A 20,674-nucleotide genomic window follows, 5' to 3' on the forward strand; every position below is an offset into this window, starting at 1 on the left:
ATTCCACTTTCAGAGTATATGGTTTTCCGTGCCCCTCGGGCATTTGTGTATATACTGTGCTAACTTAAGTATTTTCGTAAGAGTTTTGTTTTGTGCTTAGTACCCTGTCCTCAGAGTACAGGGCTGTTGTGATTCTTAATAAATATCTTGTTTATTTTCATAACACTTGTGTGGTGTCCTTTCACTTGGTGTTCAAGGGGTATATGTGTGGTAAACAGCTGGCTTAACACGCCCTCTCGAGTCTTTAGCCTTAGACTGCTCGTATCCACGCTACTAGGATAGCTGGTCTATAAGGTTGACTTACAACCAATCATCAATAAGGGTTGCTGGACTGATACATAGTGTTCACTAGAATAGTGAGCACTGCATATCAGGCCACCTTCTCACACTGGCCTCCCCAAATCCCACTTGTCCACCCTTAGATCTGTTCTCCATTCAGCAGCTCGTTTCATTTATGGGGCCAAATGTAGGGACCTCTGGGGGAAAGGCCGTGTTAGTCATGCTTGACTTGTCGGCGGCTTTCGACACCGTTCCTCATGAGGTCCTCCTTGCAAGACTCTGGGAGTGTGGCCTTCGCGGAACGGTGTGGAATTGGCTAAAATCCTTTCTGGCCGACCGCCGACAAACGATCTGGGCGCCTCCCTTTTCCGCTGATATGGCTCCCCTAGAGGTGGGAGTCCCACAGGGCTCCATTCTCAGCCCTATGCTGTTTAACATCTTTATGGCCCCTCTGGCGGAAGTCGCGGAATCATTTGGCGCCCAGATCGTGTCATATGCTGATGATACCCAACTCCTGTTCACATGTGATAGGGGTGGGTCTTTCAATGGCAGACAGATCAGGGATTGCCTGGGTGCGGTGTTTGAGTGGTTTAGATGTCATGGCTTAAAATGCAACTCAGACAAGTCAGAGCTTCTCTTTTTCGGTTGCGCCCCTGAACCCGATTGGAAATCTTGGTGGCCACAAGATATGTTTCCTCCTGACAAGGTCTCTTTTAAGGCCAAGAATTTGGGAGTGATAGTAGATTGTGAACTATCCTTTAGACCTCACATCCTGTCTCTTGTTGGGAAATGCTTTGGCATTTTACGGATGTTGAGGAAATTTCTTCCTCTACTTTCACTTAACCACAGGAAAACAGTTGTTCAGGCATTGATCGGTTCACGACTGGACTACGCAAACGCTCTCTTTTTGGGTCTTCCAAAATATCTTATGACCCGTTTGCAAGTTGTCCAGAACTCGGCAGCCCGTACCATCTTTGGACTCCCGAGGAGAGCTGGTGCCACTGCCTTACTGAACACTCTACATTGGCTACCCATCGCTAAGCGAATTACTTTCAAATGCCTGACTGTGGCCTTTAAGGCCCTTCATGGTATTGGCCCCAAGTATATCGGGAAACGTCTTTCCCGGTATGCACCGAGCAGGACTCTCAGGTCATCTGGTCTGTCTATGATGACTGTTCCTGTAATTCGTCGCGCACGATTGGGAGGTCTGTCTTTCCGCTATTTAACACCTAAAGTTTGGAACAACCTACCACTGTCCTTGAGACAGACTCCCTGTCTTCTTGCCTTTAGAAAGGACCTGAAAACATGGCTTTTTATGAAATAGACCCTCTTCTTTCTCTGCTTTTTTTCTGTTGTGTGACTGCCGTTTTATGCTGTTATTCTTTGCTAAAGCGCCGGGATGCTCCCTGGAGTAGCCGTGCGCTATAAAAGAAATAAAGTAACATAACATAACATCACACCGATGTTATCCACCCTCCGCTGGCTTCCCATTGAGGCTAGAGCTATCTACAAGACTGCCTGTATCACCCACAAAGCCTTGCAGTCCACCTCTCCTCGCTACCTGGCGTATAAACTGAAACTCATTCGAGGCTCTAGACCATGGGTACTCACAAACTTTCTCTAGGGGGCCAAATTTACAGTGTGGTTTATGTCCGAGGGCCGCACTGGGGGCGGGGTCAGTGGGGGGCCGCACTGGGGGCGGGGTCAGTGGGGGAAGGGGCGGGGCTAGAGCAACAAGAAAAAAACTGACCATGAGGTTGATCACAGGTCCCCGCAGCGGACGCCTTTGTCCACTGAGCCACCAGACCCGGCATACACACATCTCTCTCGTTCTTTCTCTCCCTCACTCTCCCTCCCTCTGTCTCTGTCTCCATCTGTCTCCTTCACTCTGACTGTATCGCTCCCTCTCTCCCTCTGTCTCACTCCCTCTCTCCCTCTGTCTCACTCCCTCTCTCCCTGTCTCGCTCACTCTGAATGTCTCACTCTCTGTATCTCCCTCTCCATCTCTGTCTACCTCTCCCTCACTCAGTTTCCCTCTCCCTCCTTCCCTTTCCCTCCTTCCCTCTCCCTCCTTCCCTTTCCCTCCTTCCCTTTCCCTCCTTCCCTCGGTCTCCCTCCTTCCCTTTCCCTCTTTCCCTCGGTCTCCCTCCTTCCCTTTCCCTCTTTCCCCTCACTCCCTCCCCTCTCTCCTTCGCTCCCTCTCTCTCCTTCGCTCCCTCTCTCTCCTTCGCTCCCTCTCTCTCCTTCGCTCCCTCTCTCTCCTTCGCTCCCGCTCTCTCCTTCGCTCCCGCTCTCTCCTTCGCTCCCGCTCTCTCCTTCGCTCCCGCTCTCTCCTTCGCTCCCGCTCTCTCCTTCGCTCCCTCTCTCTCCTTCGCTCCCTCTCTCTCCTTCGCTCCCGCTCTCTCCTTCGCTCCCGCTCTCTCCTTCGCTCCCGCTCTCTCCTTCGCTCCCGCTCTCTCCTTCGCTCCCGCTCTCTCCTTCCCTCGCTCTCTCCTTCCCTCGCTCTCTCCTTCCCTCGCTCTCTCCTTCCCTCGCTCTCTCCTTCCCTCGCTCTCTCCTTCCCTCGCTCTCTCCTTCCCTCGCTCTCTCCTTCCCTCGCTCTCTCCTTCCCTCGCTCTCTCCTTCCCTCGCTCTCTCCTTCCCTCTCCCTCTCCTGCCATCCATCTCCTGCCATCCCTCTCCCTCTCCTGCCATCCCTCTCCTGCCATCCCTCTCCTGCCATCCCTCTCCTGCCATCCCTCTCCTGCCATCCCTCTCCTGCCATCCCTCTCCTGCCATCCCTCTCCTGCCATCCCTCTCCTGCCATCCCTCTCCTGCCATCCCTCTCCTGCCATCCCTCTCCTGCCATCCCTCTCCTGCCATCCCTCTCCTGCCATCCCTCTCCTGCCATCCCTCTCCTGCCATCCCTCTCCTGCCATCCCTCTCCTGCCATCCCTCTCCTGCCATCCCTCTCCTGCCATCCCTCTCCTGCCATCACTCTCCTGCCATCCCTCTCCTGCCATCCCTCTCCTGCCATCCCTCTCCTGCCATCACTCTCCTGCCATCACTCTCCTGCCATCACTCTCCTGCCATCACTCTCCTGCCATCACTCTCCTGCCATCACTCTCCTGCCATCACTCTCCTGCCATCACTCTCCTGCCATCACTCTCCCTCACTCCTTCCCTCCCTCTCCCTCCCTCTCGCCCTCCCTCCACCTTGCCCGTGTGTGCCCGGGCTGAGACAGCTTCTGGGCAGGCACACCCACAAACACAGCCTCACCGGAGCACTTCACACGTCTTCAAAAGACAATTCGTATGTTTATGAGGCTTTGTCACCTCTTACCCCCCCCTGCAGCCCCACTCGGACGACGAAGGGAATCGCCCGGCCCCCACAGAGCAGCAGTCTGAGTCGCGCTGCCGCAGGGGTTTTTGCTGACACAAAAAAAGAAAATTTAAACACGGCTATATGTCTGCAAGGTCCGCGGGCTGCCAGGGAAGGCTTGCCGGGCCGCCCCTGGCCCGCGGGCCGTACTATGAGTACCCTTGCTCTAGACCATCACGTAATGCGGAAAATCTACTGCTTGAAACTCCCACTAAGGAAAGATCGATGGCCCAATCCTTATTAGGCAACGTGGTGGAACTCCCTTCCGCCTCAGCTCCGGACCACCGCCTCCTCCCAGGCTTTCAAAACGGACCTCAAAAATCTCCCAAAGACACCTCCAAAAGTAATTCACGCCCTCTCTATTATCTGAAGGAAGACCTCCCATTACTGAAAATTCTATTCTCCATGACTATGGAAGTGCCCTCCCAGTGTGTTCTTGTGGTTGGGAGTGTTTGCCAATTATTGCAGTATTATCCTTGTACCTGTGTTTGGTACTCTTTTGTAACATGCACACGCCACTTTTCTCTTGTAACACCCGGTTTGCTACCTCACATTTTGTTTGCCTTTGATACTTGCACAAGTGCCACCATTGGCTACGTAACGTTTGTTCTTGTGCCCGAGTGTCTAGCATATATTGCAGTATTATACCTCGAATTGTACTTTGTTTTCTCTTGTAACCTGCACACTTGTCACTTTTTCCTCCTGTGCACTGTTTGCTACCTCATGTATTTTGTTTGCTCACAATTGTCACTTTTACCTCATGTAACTTAATGTCTGCTTTTGTAATCTGTTCACATGTAATGTTCTCATGTATCAGTTCTGTTCCTATTGTGAAGCGCTCAGACGCCTTTGGGTAAAGTATGCGCTATATAAACGCACGAATAAATAAATACATAAAATTGCCGATAATGAGGTTGTCGAACTGTATACAAACATTGGAGCGATGCCAATTGGGTGTGGTTGTATAGGTTGCGAAAACTGAAAAATAATTAAAAAAAAATGTCCAAAAAGAAGGTACTCAAGCGATATTTGAGTGCCTGGCAAATACACCGCCCAAAAGACGAGATAAGGGCAGCAGAAAGAGGCAGCACAATTGACACAGCCACAAGGGGCATGTTTCGCACTTCACCTTTCTTTAGTAAGCACAGAAAACGGTTTGATGGCCACGGGTCGAATGAGAGGAGACTGAGCAACAACTCCTTCTATGGAAGTTACACAGATAGCACAACAGTCAAAGTTCCCCACACATCACATGAAGGAACAATGAGGGTCAAACGGCGAATAACCCACTAAACATGATGCACTGCTTTTAGGATTTTTTGAAACCGCTTTCAAAGTAGGAGGGAAAAAAACTATTTGGTTCATCCAAATTGATTTTTTTTTAAAGCACATTCATTGAAAGAAGGGGATATTTTTTAAGAAATGAGACGACAGAAAGGTGGTTGCATAGATAAACAAGTTTGTTGTGATGGTTAGTGATGCAATGATGTAAGTGTAGAAGAGGCGATTTGTGCACAAGGGTATGAAACCGGAAAAGCATTCTTTTCAAGATCTGAAGTGATAAGTTTCTCAAAAACCTTTCCCAGTCCCACTTGTGACGCATTAAGCTTGCCAGCAAATCATACCAAGTGTGATGGAGTTGAGATATACTGGCTCCATGAAGTGAGAGAGGATCGCCCCCTGTAGGCCAAGCACATTCCAACGTAGAATTTTGTCACTGCAGGACATGGTGCGCAGTCTTTCCCCATGCTGAATACCATCCCATGTTGGCACTATGTCACTAGACTCGACAGGAATGGTACCTTCTCCTGTAGGAGTTGTAAAAGAGAGGTGTTAAACAGCACAGTCATTTTCAATTTTCATTCCCAACAAACAGCTAGGACACCTTTTCAAACCCTTTAAAAAAATGCAGCCACTAACACACCAAAATACCACATACTAAAGCTACTTCCATTCTTCCATCCCTTTTAGAAAGTTTATAGATGTAGGAACTCCAGGATCACAACTACCTGCAGGCATGAAGTAAAGAAAGGATAATGCTACTCAGTAAGCATCTGTTATTGGCATATAGAGCTGTAGATTCACATGCTTTGCATACTCCTGCCATCTAGTGTTGGGTCCAGATGCTTGCAAGTGTTTTTCTTTGAAGAAGTCAGTCAGTCAAAATACTTTTTTCGATTTTAAGTAAAATCATAAAAAGACATACATTCCATACATATTAAAATTTTGAAATACATTTACTGAGATTGTTTCAAAGCAATGAGTTCAATAAAAACTGTTAATAAGGAAATTTGTGCAAAAAGGCAAACTACCACATACAAAATGACAATATGGGCTGCAGGGGATGAGCGGTCATTAGATACTGTCTAATGTAGCATTGCTTGATTTGATGTGTGATGCTGCTACCAAATAATTTCCCATGCAAAATATCGAAAATGCTACTTACCAGTATACATCTGTTCTTGGCATGTAGGGCTGCTGACATTCATATCTGTGCATAGATCGCCGCCTAGTGTTGTGTCCGGACGATTGCACATTGTTGTCCTGGAAGAGTCTTCGAAGTATCACGAGATAGGTGGCTCCTCCCCTGGACTACAGTGCACATGGGCATCCTCTCCATCCTCAGATTGTTTTTCGCCATTGTGGCAGAGATGGAGTGTAATACAGCAAGTGATGTCCATGCTCCGTAGTAATTCTGAATGCTACAGCTGCTACAGGCGCCGGGGAGGAGGGTGGGCGATATGAATGTCAGCAGCCCTACATGCCAAGAACAGATGCATATTGGTAAGTAGCATATTCGGTTCCAGGCATGTGGGCTGCTGAATTCATATCTGTGCATAGATTATATAGCAGTCCCTCCTATTAGCGGCGGCTGCCCGTGCCAGCTGCAGCAGTCTGAAAAAGAGTTTTGAGAACAGCCTGTCCTACAGCTGCCTGCTGTCTTGAATGTACATCTACGCAGTAGTGTTTCGTAAATGTATGTGAAGTGGACCATGTGGCTGCTTTACATATCTCTTCTAAAGGAATATTCCCCAGGAAAGCCATGGATGCTCCTAACTTACGTGTGGAGTGTGCTCTAGGAGGAATGGTTAGTGTGGGTTTAGCTTTTGCGTAGCAAATATGTATACACTCAACTATCCATTTGGCTATTCCTGCCTTGGAAATGGGGTTGCCTTTGTGCTGTGGAGAAAAGACAACAAACAGTTGTTTCGTTTTCCTGAAATCCTTTGTTCTGTCTATATAGTACATAAGAGCTCTTTTGACGTCTAATGTGTGTAGAGATCTCTCTGCGACATTTTCTGGATTATGATAGAAAAAAGGCAGATCTATGGTTTGGTTCATGTGGAACTGCGAAATCACCTTAGGCATGAACGTAGGTGTAGTAACGAGGTCCACTCCAATGAAGTTCAAGGGTGTTTATTTGCGCTGACCTGTATGAATGGCTCTTGAATGGTTAGTGCCTGGAGTTCGCCAACTCTTCTTAGTGAGGTAATGGCTACTAGGAAAACAACTTTCCAGGTAAGAAATTGAATCTCACAAGAGTGTAGAGGTTCAAAAGGTGGTCCCATTAGTCTGGTGAGGACCACATTCAGGTTCCATACAGGTGAAGGTGGGTGTCTGGGAAGGATCACTCTTTTGAGTCCCTCCAGAAAAGACTTAATGGCAGGCACTCTGAATAGTGAGAGGTGCTGCCTGTTTTGAAGATAAGCTGCTATTGCGGATAAATGTATACAAATGGAACTGTATGCCAGATTGCATCTGTATAAGTGCAACAAATAACAGATAATCGAATATGCTACTTACCAGTATGCATCTGTTCTTGGCATGTAGGGCTGCTGACATTCATATCTGTGCATAGATCGCCGCCTAGTGTTTGGTCCGGATGATTGCACATTGTTGTCCTGGAAGAGTCTTCGAAGTATCACGAGATAGGTGGCTCCTCCCCTGGACTACAGTGCGCATGGGCATCGACTCCATCCTCAGATTGTTTTTAGCCATTGTGGCCAAGATGGAGTGAAACTAAGTGAATGATGACCATGCTAGAAGTATATGTGAATTCTGCAGCTGCTACAGGCGCCAGGGAGGAGGGCGGGCGATATGAATGTCAGCAGCCCTACATGCCAAGAACAGATGCATACTGGTAAGTAGCATATTCGGTTCGAGGCATGTGGGCTGCTGAATTCATATCTGTGCATAGAATACATAGCAGTCCCTCCATTAACGGCGGTCGCCCCTGCCAGCTGCAGCATTTTGGAAAAGTGTTTTTAGAACAGCCTGCCCTACAGTTGCCTGCTGTTTAGAGTGCACATCAACACAATAATGCTTTGTAAATGTGTGTGTGGTAGACCATGTGGCTGCTCTACATATGTCTCCAAAGGAATATTTCTAAGGAAAGCCATGGAGGCCCCCAACTTTCTGGTGGAGTGGGTCCGCGGTAGAATGGTGAGAGTACGCTTGGCTTTCAGATAGCAGATCTGAATACATTTAACGATCCACCTGGCTATACCAGCTTTGGAAATGGGGTTACCCTTGTGTTGTGGCGCAAAGGCAACAAAGTTGTTTAGTTTTCCTAAAATTTTTGGTCCTATCAATGTAATACATCAAGGCCCTTTTGACGTCAAGGGTGTGGAGCATTCTCTCCGCCAATGACTCAGGATTTTGGAAGAACACAGGTAATTCAAGTCTGGTTAATATGGAATTGAGACACTACCTTAGGAAGGAATTTAGGGTTAGTGCGAAGCACCACCCTGTTGGAATGAATTTGAATAAATGGCTCTTGGATAGTTAGTGCCTGGAGCTCACTAACTCGTCGCAGCGATGTAATCGCTATAAGGAAAGCCACTTTCCATGTCAAGAATTGAATCTCGCAGGAATGCAGTGGTTCAAAGGGGGGACCCATCAGCCGGGTGAGGACCACATTGAGGTTCCACTCAGGAGCTGGTGGAGTCCGGAGGAATGACTCGTTTGAGTCCTTCCAGAAAGGCTTTAATGGCAGGCACCCTGAAGAGTGAGAGGTGCTGCCTGTTCTGGAGATAAGCAGCCATTGCGGATAAATGTATGCGAATGGAAGCATAGGCCAGATTACATTTGTACAGATGTAAAAGATAACAAATGATGTTCTGAATAGATGCATCTAGCGGGTTAATGTCATGGTCTGCACAATAAATGGCAAACCGCTTCCACTTTCCCGCATAGCATGCTCTTGTGGTGGGCTTCCTTGCCTCCCGGATGATGTCCATACAGTCAGGAGGTAAGTTGAGGTAGCCCAACTAAGACCTCAGGAGCCAGATCGCCAGGTTGAGCTGTTGCGGATCTGGATGCTGATGGTCGCCATGGCTCTGCGTCAGAAGGCTGGGTGTGAGGCGTAGCCTCTGATGCGGTACCACGGACAGTTCTAGAAACGTGGAGTACCATGGTTGGCGAGCCCACGTTGGAGCAACCAGGATGAGAGTCGTCGAGTGCTGCCTGAGCTTGCGTGCCACCAGCAGTATCAGAGGTGCTGGGGGAAAAGCGTACGCAAATTTGCCTGACCAGTTCATCCATATCGCATTGCCTTGCGACTGTGGGTGTAGAAACATGGCGGCGAAGCTTTGGCATTTTGAGTTCTCCCTTGTGCCCAACAGGTCTATCTCTGTATGACCCCACTTTTGGAAGTACGGGTGGAGTACTGATGGATGTATCTCCCACTCGTGCATTTGGTGGCTGTACCTGCTGAGCAGGTCCGCCATCTGATTGTCCTTGCCTGGGAGGTGTTCTGCCATGAGGAAGATGTTTCTCTGAATGGCCCACTCCACATGCTCTGAGCCAGATGAGACGGCTGTGGAGAGTGTGTTCCTCCCTGCTTCCGAATGTAGAACATGGCAGTCATGTTGTCCGTCCGGATCAACACGACCTTGTTGCACAGATGTACTTTGAAGGCCTTTAGTGCCATGAAGATTGCCATCAGTTCCAGAACATTGATGTGCATCTTCCGTTGCTGTTGTGTCCATAGTCCTTGCACAGTGTAATGGAGTACATGAGCTCCCCATCCCTGGAGAGAAGCGTCCGTCGTCAGGATGATCTGTGGCACAGGCTCTTGGAACGGTCGTCCCTTGCAAAGGTTTCGTGGATTCCACCAAGGCAGAGAGTTGTATGCCCGACCGCTCACCAACACTAGGTCTTTCAACTGCCCGTGAGCCTGAGTCCACTGACGTGATAAGCACTCCTGAAGCGGACGCATGAGTAGTCCCGCGTGCGGGACTATGGAGATGCAGGAGGCCATCATGCCTATCAACTGCATGAACACTCGCGCTGGAAGCGAGTGTTGGGGTTTGAATCGTATCAGCGATTGAATGCTGTTGACCCTCACTGAATTTGGCTGTGCTGTGGCTGCCAGAGTGTTTATCGTCGCACCCAGTTACTGCTGTATGTGGGCGGGCTGGAGGTGGAACTTTGGGTAATTCAGTGAGAATCCCAGATTGTGAAGGAGGTGAATGGTGTGGGACACGTGGGCGGCACACTGCTGGGCTGACTTCGCCTGGATGAGCCAGTCGTCCAGATAAGGGTAGACATGGATGTTCTGTCTCCTGAGGTGCGCCGCCACCGTCGCCAGGCACTTTGTAAACACCATGGGTGCCGAGGTGACTCCGAAAGGCAAAACCTTGAACTGGTAATGTTGGTTTTGGGTGGTGAACCGGAGGTATTTTCTGTGTGACGGGTGCAGCGGAATGTGAAAATACGCATCCTTTAGGTCTAAAGTTGCGAGAAAATCCCCCTGACTGAGCAACGGGAGTACTTGCTGCAGGGTCAGCATATGAAAGTGCTCCGATAGAATGTACTGGTTGAGGGGTCAGAGGTCCTGTATGGGTCTGAGGGACCTGTCCTTTTTTGGCATCAGGAAGTACAGTGAGTAAACTCTTGTGCCTCTTTCTTCAACAGGCACAAGCTCTATTGCCCCTTTTTGCAGCATGACTAGGACCTCCTGCTGCAATAAGTGCAAATGCTCGGCGGAATTAAGGCCGGTGTCTCGGGGGTTTGTTGGGTGGAGTGTGTAGGAAGGTGGATACCAGACTATGGTTGCCCCCAACTTTTTTTGCCTGGTGTTTTGCTGGTTCTTACTTAGTTGGCCTGGGACCCTGCCAATCAGGACCCCAGGCCTACTGCTCTCTCTAAAATGGATTCCATGTACCTTAGGTACATCTCCAATTGGTACTGGGCCACCTTATCAGACCCTGTAACTCAGGGCATAGGTGTACCCAGGGGCTGCAGCATGTATTATGCCACCCCTGGCTGGCCATCTAAATCTGACAACTGGCTGCACGACAGCTGGGGCAAGGTGGTGTAATCACCCTTTGCTTTAGATATAGTATACCTATATCTAAACCTAAAAGGGACACACAGATTCCTATCAGTCACTCCTATGGCAGACCTTGACAATCCTGAAGGCAGAGTGCTTGGAATCGTGTGAGATGGTGCTCTGGCATGAGCTGAGCCCGTTTGCAGCTTGCGGAACCAAGTCCTAATAGCTGTTCCATGATATCGCATACCATATACTCTTAAGTGCATTATAATCCTCGCGGTTATATGCTATCTTTGGTATCGCTTTATCAAAACATGTAGAGTAAGGTGTCATACGAATTGGAATACTAACCCCTCACCAATTCTGGCGACGGGGTTAGCATTCCACCCTTCTAGAGGGACACGACATGTATGTAACTGAACCCCGGTTAAAGTTAACTCAAGACTCAGCATCACAAAATGGATGCTGCCACCACAGACACAAGTCTGACCCCCTGCAGCTGGGAGTCCTTCCAGCGAGGGGAGCTTGGACAAAGGGTTTCCTGTCAGGGGCGGTGCTAGCACCATCCCAGACAGGGTTTTGTGTATCCTGGGTAGGCAGGGCTTTAGAGGAAGGTGACTGCAAGTAGCACCCCGGTGCTCACTATGCATCTGCCGGCTAGAACCAGTTCCAGGGGCACACCAGCCCCTGAGCTGGGGAAAGTCCGGCATGTGAGAGGGGTGTAACCACCCCCCTTCCTGGTCCCCACCCATGGGCAGGACCTAGTCGCGTGCCAGCCCCTTTTCTTAGTATAAAGATAGGAGCGGGCCCCCTTCCAGATCAGATCATTTTTGAATCAAGACACTACTTTCCACGAAAGGAACTCTCAACTTCTTCTCAAGATTTCTCCCTTGTGACTAAGGAGTAGTCACCCTGCACCCACAGGCACCATCTAAGAACACTGCGGTTTGCTGCACGTCCTTCCTCCGGAATCCGACCGACCAGCACGACGAGACCCGGCTTCCCTGGCACCTCTGACCTCTAAAGCTAAGCTGAGAACCGTAGGTGCGACAAGACCTCGAGGGACCGGCTATCATCAGAACTGCACGACTTCTATCCAGCACGACCGCCGAGGGATCCTCGTGTGAGTGCTTTGGGGTCCAAGAAGCCCCAACCCTGAGCAGCTCCAGCACCGAAGTTCAGCCCTTCAGCATCCACCAGATCTGCGTGGGGCCTGTGAGAAGGTGGCCTGATATGCAGTGCTCACTATTCTAGTGAACACTATGTATCAGTCCAGCAACCCTTATTGATGATTGGTTGTAAGTCAACCTTATAGACCAGCTATCCTAGTAGCGTGGATACGAGCAGTCTAAGGCTAAAGACTCGAGAGGGCGTGTTAAGCCAGCTGTTTACCACACATATACCCCTTGAACACCCAGTGAAAGGACACCACACAAGTGTTATGAAAATAAACAGTTATTTATTAAGAATCACAACAGCCCTGTACTCTTTATGAGGACAGGGTACTAAGCACAAACCAAAACTCTTACAAAAATACTTAAGTTAGCACAGTATATACAAATTCCCGAGGGGCACGGAAAACCATATACTTGAAAAGAGGAATGCGAAATTACTAGCAGGTAAGTACAGTACTAATAGCCTTTGGAATCGCTAGGACTTGACTATAGAATCGTTAGATTACTTCTAGGAGACCCAGGGGACTCGGGTGCAGAGTGTGCACTCTCACGCGTGATGCGGGACAAAGTCTATGGTAGCTAGGAATTGCAAAGTTAGTGTTCTCGGGCGAACCCGACCTGGTAGGAGGAAAACGAAAGTGGATTCTGACCCTTGGATAGTGAGGCTATGCTGGGGCACCGAAATGCCGAAGTTACCTAGCCCAGGGGCTGCAGCTGCATAGGACTCAAAAGACGTCGGGAGTCCTCGTTGCCGGACCAGGAGCCTGGAAGAAAGAAGTTGCTGGCAGGCGACCAGTGAAGAAAGTTCGGTGGATCCAAGCCTGGATCGATGGAAGATGACACCTGAAAGCAGAGGGGACCAAGTTCGTGACTACTAGCCAGTAGTCAATGGGCACCAGGAGGGCACCGGATGGTAGCCACCTCGACAAGGTGAGTGGGTGACGCTGTGCTCGGAGATCTCACGGACCAGGAGGCGTTGTCGGCGACCAGGATGGAGGAGCGAGCTGTCCCACGAAGATAGAAGCTGTTGGCGTCGCTGGACCCAGGATTGGGCAACAAAGCCTTGGCAAATTCAAGCCCACGAGGTGGACCTAAAATGGCGTCTGGAGTGGACCAGGAGGGTCCGGGGTGCCTCTCTTGAAGAAGGAAGCAAGGGCCAGTCTGGAGCAACCAGACCAGCAGCAGTGATGTCGTCGGGCGTCGTTCAGAAGGCCACAAGCCAGCCGGCTAGTAGCCAAACAACGCGGTGCACAGCAAACAGCAGAAGGGCCCCACGCAGATCGTGGAGATGCAGGGAGGCTGATCTTGGGTGCTGGAGCTGCGCAGGGTTGGGGCTTCTCGGACCCCAAAGCACTCACCAGTGGAAGACTCGGTGGGCTTGTTACAAAGAAGTCGTGCAGTCTTGGCGATCGTCGGTCCCTCGAGGTCTCGTCGCACTCACAGTTCTCAGCTTTGCTGTAGAGGTGAGTAGAGGTCAGAGGTGCCAGGGAAGCCGGGTCTCGTCGAGCTGGGTTGTCGGATTCGTGAAGAAGGACTTGCAGCAGACCGCAGTGTTCTTAGGATGGTGCCCGCTTGATGCAGGGTGACTACTCCTTAGCCACAAGGGAGAATCTTGAAGAAGAAATCTTGAAGTCCTTTCGAAGAAAGTCGTGTCTTGATTCCAAAGATGATCTAATTTGAACAGGGGGCCCGCTCCCATCTTTATACTAGAAAAGGGGGCTGACCCGGTGACTAGGTCCTGCCTATGGGTGGGACTAGGAGGGGGGTGGTTACACCCCTCTGCCATGCGGGACTTTCCCCAGGCCAGGGGCTGGTGTGCCCCTGGAACTGGTTCTGGCCGGCCTATGCGTAGTGAGCACCGGGGTGCCACTCAGCAGTCACCTTCCTGAAAAGCCCTGCCTACCCAGGATACACAAAACCATGTCTGGGACGGTGCTAGCACCGCCCCTGACAGGAAACCCTTTGTCCAGGTTCCCCTCGCTGGAAGGACTCCCAGCTGCAGGGGGTCAGACTCGTGTCTGTGGTGGCAGCATCCATTTTGTGGAGCTGAGGCTTCAGTTAACTTTAACCGGGGTTCACAGTTACATACATGTCGTGTCCCTCTAGAAGGGTGGAATGCTAACCCCGTCGCCAGAATTGGCGAGGGGTTAGTATTCCAATTCGTATGACACCTTACTCGACATGTTTTGATAAAGCAATACCAAAGATCGCATTTAACCGCGAGGATTATAATGCACTTAAGAGTATATGGTATGCGATATCATGGAACAGCTATTAGGACTTGGTTCTGAAAGCTGCAGACAGGCTCAGCTCATGCCAGAGCACCATCTCACATGATTCCAAGCACTCTGCTTTCAGGATTGTCAAGGCCTGCCATAGGAGTGACTGATAGGAATCTGTGTCCATTTTAGGGTTAGGTATAGGTATACTACACCTACAGCAAAGGGTGATTACACGACTTTGCCCCAGCTGTCATGCAGCCAGTTGTGTCAAATTTAGGAGGCCAGCCAGGGGTGGCATAATACATGCTGCAGCCCCTGGTAGCCCTGGGTACACCTATGCCCTGAGTTACAGGGTCTGATAAGGTGGCCCAGTACCAATTGGAAATGTACCTAGGGTACATGGAATCCATTTTAAAGAGAGAGCAGTAGGCCTGGGGTCCTGATTGGCAGGATCCCAGGTCGACTATGTCCAAAACCAGCTAAAACACAGGGCAAAAAGTTGGGGGCAACCATAGTCAGGAGGTACCTTCCTACAGGGCCCTTCTGCTTTTTGCTGCTCACCGCGTTGTCTGGCTACTAGCCCGCTGGCTTGTGGCCTTCCCGACGACGACCGACGACAACAACACTGCTGGTCTGGTTGCTCCAGACTGGCCTTGCTCCCTTCCGAAAGAGGAGCACCCGGGACCCTCCTCGTCCACTCCAGACGCCATTTTGAGTCCACCGCGTGGGCTTGAATTTTCCAAGACTTGTTGCCTCAAATCCTGGGTCCAGCGACGTCGACAGCATCATCCATCGTGGGACAGCTCGCACCTCCATCCTGGTCGCCGACAACGCCTCCTGGTCCGTGAGACTGCAGAGCCTAGCGTCGCCCACTCACCTGGTCGAGGTGACTCCATCCGGTGCCATCCTGGTGCCCATCTAATCACTGGCTAGTGATTCAGAACTTGGTCCCCTCTGCTTACAGGTGTCTTCCATCTTCGATCCAGGCTTGGATCCACCGAACAATCTTCACTGGTCGCCTGCCAGCAACTTCTTTCAGGCTCCATAGACTGCAACGAGGATTCCCGACGTCTTTCCAGACCTATGCAGCCGCAGCCCCTGGGCTAGGTAACTTCGGCATTTCGGTGCCCCAGCATAGCCTCACTATCCAAGGGTCCAGATCCTTTTTCGTTTTCAGCCTATCTAGTCGGGTTCGCCCGAGAACACTAACTTTGCTTTTACTAGCCTCCATAGACTTTGTCCCGCATCCCGTGTGAGAGTGCACACTCTGCACCAGAGTCCCCTAGGCCTCCTACTAGTAATCTGAAGGTTCAGTAACTTAGTCCTAGCGATTCCAAAGCCTATTAATCCAGTACTTACCTGCTAGTAATTTCGCATTCCACTTTTGTAGTATATGGTTTTCCGTGCCCCTCGGGCATTTGTGTAAATTGTGCAACTTAAAGTATTTTCGGAAGAGTTTTGTTTTGTGCTTAGTACCCTGTCCTCATAAAGAGTACAGGGCCGTTGTGATCTAAATAAATACACTTTATTTTCATAACACTTGTGTGGTGTCCTTTAACTTGGTGTTCAAGGGGTATATGTGATGGTATAACAGCTGGCTTAACACGCCCTCTAGAGTTTAGCCCGAAGACTGCTCGTATCCATGCTACTAGGATAGCTGGTCTATAAGGTTGACTTACAACCAATCCTCAATTAGGGTTGTTTGGACCGATACAAAGTGCTCACTAGAATAGTGAACATTATATATCAGGCCAACTTCTCACAGAGTGGATGTTAACTCCAGACAATAACCGTACTGTATAAGCTGTGTGACCCACCTGTCTGTGGTGATGGTTTTCCAGACCGGCAGGAACTGCTGAAGTCTCCCCCCAACCGGTGTTGTGTGGGGGGGCAGTGACAAGGCGTCACTGTTTGCTGGTGGCAGAGGATCTGGAGTTGTTGTTTCCACGACCCCTGCCCTTGGCGCGGTTACCACGATATCCACCTCGACTTTGGTTTGGTTTGTAGTACTCCGTGGTTTGGGAGAGCTGGCCTCTAAAAACGCCTCTAGTGCTTGAGCGACGAAAAGACTCACCCCTGAATTGCTGGGACTGTAAGGCACCCATGGACTTAGCAGTGTCAGTGTCCTTCTTAATCTTTTCGACTGTGGTGTCAACCTCCGGGCCAAACAGGTGATCTGGATTTACCGTTTGATTAAGAATGGTGGTCTGTATCTCTGGCTTAAACCCCGAGATTCTCAGTCAGGCATGTCATCTCAGCATGACACTAGTGTTGACAGCCCTGGCTGCTGTGTCAGCCACGTCTAGTGCACATTTAATTGAAGCATTAGAGATTAGCTTCCCCTCTTGAATAAGCATCTCAGCTGCCTCCTTGTATTCGTCTGGCAGGTGCTGCAACAGGGTCTCCAGTGTGTCATAGTGTGCCCTGTCATACCTCGCTAGAAGCGCTTGTGTATTGAAAATGCGCCAGATATTGGCCGCTTGTGCTGCCACCCTTTTCCCTGATGCTTTAAACACCTTAGATTCTTTGTCTGGGGGAGGAGCATCACCCGTTGTCTGAGAATTAGCCCTCTTCCGGGCATTCGAAACGACAAGAGAGTCCAAGGGCAACTGCCCTTTAATGTAAGTAGGATCAGTAGGCGCTGGTTTATACTTCTTCTCAATCCTAGGGTTTATCACCCTGCTCTGGTAGGCTCCTTAAAGATCTCCCCAGCATGTTTTAAGACACCCTTTAACATAGGCAGAGTCTTGACAGGTCTCTCCGAGACTAAAAAGGTATCAAAAAGAAAATCCACGTCAATGGGGTCAGCATGGAGCTGGACGTCGTGGTTTTTAGCCGCCCGTTCAATGAGGGCATTGAACGCCGCTGAATCTTCTGTAGGTGATGTCTTTACAGAATAAAGTTGTGTCTGGGGCAGAATGAGGATCACCTGGGTCAGCACCAGCAGCCCAGGGTTCATTGGTATCATCACGGTCTGTGTAGACAGGATTGCTGTACTCCTCCTCATCATCGCCCTCCCCAGCGTCCACGTCAGAGTAAGTGGGCGAGACATTATGGGCCTGTGGAGAAAGTGGTTCCACAAGTACAGGAGTCGAAGCAGAGTCCTTTTTCTTTAGAGGAATCTTGTAGGACTCCATCGGTTGTTCCGGGGCAATTTTTCGCTTGTGGAGGGAAAGTCTGCCCGTTTCGGCATCAATAAAATGTTCTTGTTGCTCTTCTACTGAAGATATCCGATGCCTCAAGGTGGGAACCACCGTCGACGACTTCGGCACCGAGGACACCTTCTCGGGCACGCTGGCGACCACTCCAGGGGTGAAAGCCTTCGGCGGCAACGTGAAGTGAATTGGCGTCGACGCATTGTGAGGTTTCTCAACCGGCTTCGAAGGTGGAGGATCTCTTGGTCCGACAGCCGAGGCAGAGGCCTTCTCCTTGATGCGCTGTAGGGAGTCCGTCACTTGCCTGGTGAAAGCGGCGGACGGCCGCGCTGAGTCGACGGGATCCTTCGAGGCACCACTAGGTGTGGACTCTGTGGGTGCGCCGCTCTTGGCCTTTTCTTGTTGACGCGGAGTCTCGAGAACCTTCAGATCACAGAGTCCTTTGTTGGTGTCGACCGCCTTCGGCACCGATGTACTCGGCTCGACCACCTTGACTTTAGTCTTCGGCGCGGCAGACTTAGTCTCGACGCCCTTGACTTGAGCCTTCCTATCGACAACACCCTTCTGCTTCTTCGGCGCCGAGGGCTCCGAGGCCTTGGATCCGACCAAAGTAATGCGCACTTTCGGTTTCGAGAAGGGCACCAGTGCTGTTGCTTGTGTCGAGACCGTTGGTTTCGGTTTCGATTTTGCAGGGTGTGGCTCAATAGGAATGTCCATGGCCGAGCCCGAAGGCGGGGCCGTAGAACCCTTTGTAAGATCTTGGGTAAGGCCTAGTGGCAATCCCTCGACCTGAGCCTTATGAATCGGAACGGCCCCAGTGTCAGTGCGAGGTAGCTCATCGTCCGAGCTATCCTCCATGGCCCCAAAGGCACCGTCGTCGTCCCCTACCTCGTCGACGACTTCTTCAGCTTCGAACATTTCGGCGTCCGCGTCGTAGTTGTAGTCGACGTCTGACGCTGGATTCGACAGGTTGTCACAGATGTCCCGGTTAGCTTCCTCTTCGACATCCCCGGCATCGAAAATGTCCGCAGGCGCCGGTGCTGGGCCTCCTGACGCGCAGCGCGTCAATGCTTAAGCGTCTTCTTGGACCTGAAGCGGGAACAAGCCATGCAACTGGCTTCATCATGGTCCGGCGACAGACACTTGTTGCACACCTGGATGGACGTCGATGTGGGGATACTTAGAGTTGCAGACGGGACATCTCTTGAACGGACTTCGGTCCATGATGAACAGTCGATAGAGTCTGAGGCGTAGACTGGGTCCTGGGTCCTCCGCTCCGAAAGCACGCGGGTGTATGGAATCCGGCTCGGAACCGAGCTGGAAGAGTTAGGCACCGAACGCAAGACTATACCGACGAAGAAAACTGAAGACCTTTTGGTCTTAAGAAAGTTTATCGATTCCGCCACAGATATCTCCTCACTCTCCCTTGAGAGGATTTCCTTCCTGGCTTTGACTTTCTGAAGCCAGATCAGTAGCCTTCCCTCACGATCTCTAATGTCTTATTTGAAAAGGTACGACATACCTTACAATCTGCTGCCTTATGATCTGGATAGAGACAGTAGATGCAGTCCTTGTGAGGGGCATTTGTAAACAACCTTCTTGGAGCAGGTTGAACAAGCTCTAAATAATCCTTTTTTCTCTTTCTCAGACATGGTTGATGTAGAAACCTAAAAATCCAAGTCAAAATACTGTAGAAGTAAAGAGTTTGAGCAGAGCTCAAAGGAGACCCCCTAGCACAACGTGCGGTAGAAAAATCTGAGGGGCAGAAGGTTCTCTCAGGAGTGTTCTAGAGGGTGAGGAGCTCTGATTGTTTCAGGGAAAAGTTTGGGCCTTTTTTACATAACAAAGGCTATGGGTTGCAAAAGTGAAAAGGGCCTAGGCATCTTTTCAGTTTGCTACACTACTAAGCACTGCTTTTTTATGTACCGGAGACTCCCGTCTCGACGACGGAGAATGATTCAGGCATGTGAATCTATGAAAGTTCCAATACTGGAGTAAGTGTAGTTTTCTTCTTTACCCAAAAATGTCTGGAGCCCTTTCGGAACCGATCCAGACCCAACCGCGGAAAAAAGAATCTGAAGATGGCGCCCAAGAGTGGGTGCTTCCGCAGAGAGCGTGCAGACGTCACCGGAAATACACCAAAAGGTGGGACGTAGACGCCCACCTGGGCTACGAAAAAAAAAAAAAAAAGACTACTAAGATTCCGGACCCAACCACAAGACCGCGGAATAATGCACAGCATAGTGAATCCAGAAAGATTCACGCTGCAAAATGTGAATTCTAGCTGCAGTGGGGAAAGCCAGAGCTTTTTGAGTAAAGTGGCTCAGATAGTTTTGAGTGTTGGAAGGCTGAAGAAGCAATTTTAACACATTGACTGTGAACTCCAGTTGGTGCAGTAACTGCAGTGTAATTTGAGTGTGTTGGAGACACTGTGGTTAAGTACTGGCCCTATGGAGGAAAAACAGGTTATCAGTTCAAAGGTAAGTTATCGGCTGTAGGAGTTAAGGTTCTGCGGTTAGACTCTGGGTTTCCCCAGGGTCAGTGATGCACTCTTGTTACACCCTCAGTGGCATTAGCGCGGCCGGGTGCAGTGTTTTGAGGCCCAATGTTATCCTATGGAGGATAGGGGGTCTCCGGTCGGTGGCTGTTACCAAGCAGCCAAAGGGTTGTGGGAGCAAAGCTCCTGAACTTTAGCTCAGGGCAAATGGGTAAACAATTTAGCACCAAAGGTGCATCCTCTGCGGCACTAGAGCGGCTGGGTCCAGGGTGCTGTTTCGACATCGGATGCCCAGTTGTTTTCAATGGAGAACCTCCCGTTTGCAGAAACACTGCAGGCAGGGAGATGAAGAACTTCTGGGAGCGACCACCACTTTGACAGGTAAGTTGGGAAGGTAGGGGTTGGTTAGGCACCGTCGGTTTGAGCACACAAGTCCGTGGGGCACCTGGTGCAGGGGTGCCTTCTGGGGTCGGATCTTCTTACCAGCTCCAGGTCACAGTTAGGGGGGCCTTCAGGATTTAGACTGCAGGCGTCGGCTGGAGGTAGGTCAGTGGTCGCCAGGGTGACCATATCGTGATGTTTGCCCTCTCGAGCTCGGGCTGTGAAAGGAGGGTGCAGAGTGTGGCGGATTCGCGGTTTCTGGCTGCTGCCAGAGGTTGCAGTTGAACAAATCCGGTGTTCAAGGGAGAAGCAGTTTTTGGAAGTGA

General features: G+C 50.4%; 1 protein-coding gene across 3 annotated transcripts in view; it reads right to left on the reverse strand.

Annotated features, from left to right (window-relative positions):
- The window catches only part of ADAR (adenosine deaminase RNA specific), a 261,026-nt gene that overhangs the window by 97,344 nt on the left and 143,008 nt on the right, over positions 1 to 20,674 (reverse strand). For all 3 annotated transcript variants that reach the window (XM_086947602.1, XM_086947600.1, XM_086947601.1), the window contains exon 12: positions 5,265 to 5,447. In XM_086947602.1, the coding sequence (XP_086803728.1) occupies positions 5,265 to 5,447 (183 nt within the window). The remainder of the gene's footprint in view (positions 1 to 5,264; positions 5,448 to 20,674) is intronic.

The sequence above is a fragment of the Lissotriton vulgaris genome, chromosome 12 (genome assembly GCF_964263255.1).
Source record: "Lissotriton vulgaris chromosome 12, aLisVul1.2, whole genome shotgun sequence".
Classification (NCBI taxonomy): domain Eukaryota; kingdom Metazoa; phylum Chordata; class Amphibia; order Caudata; family Salamandridae; genus Lissotriton; species Lissotriton vulgaris.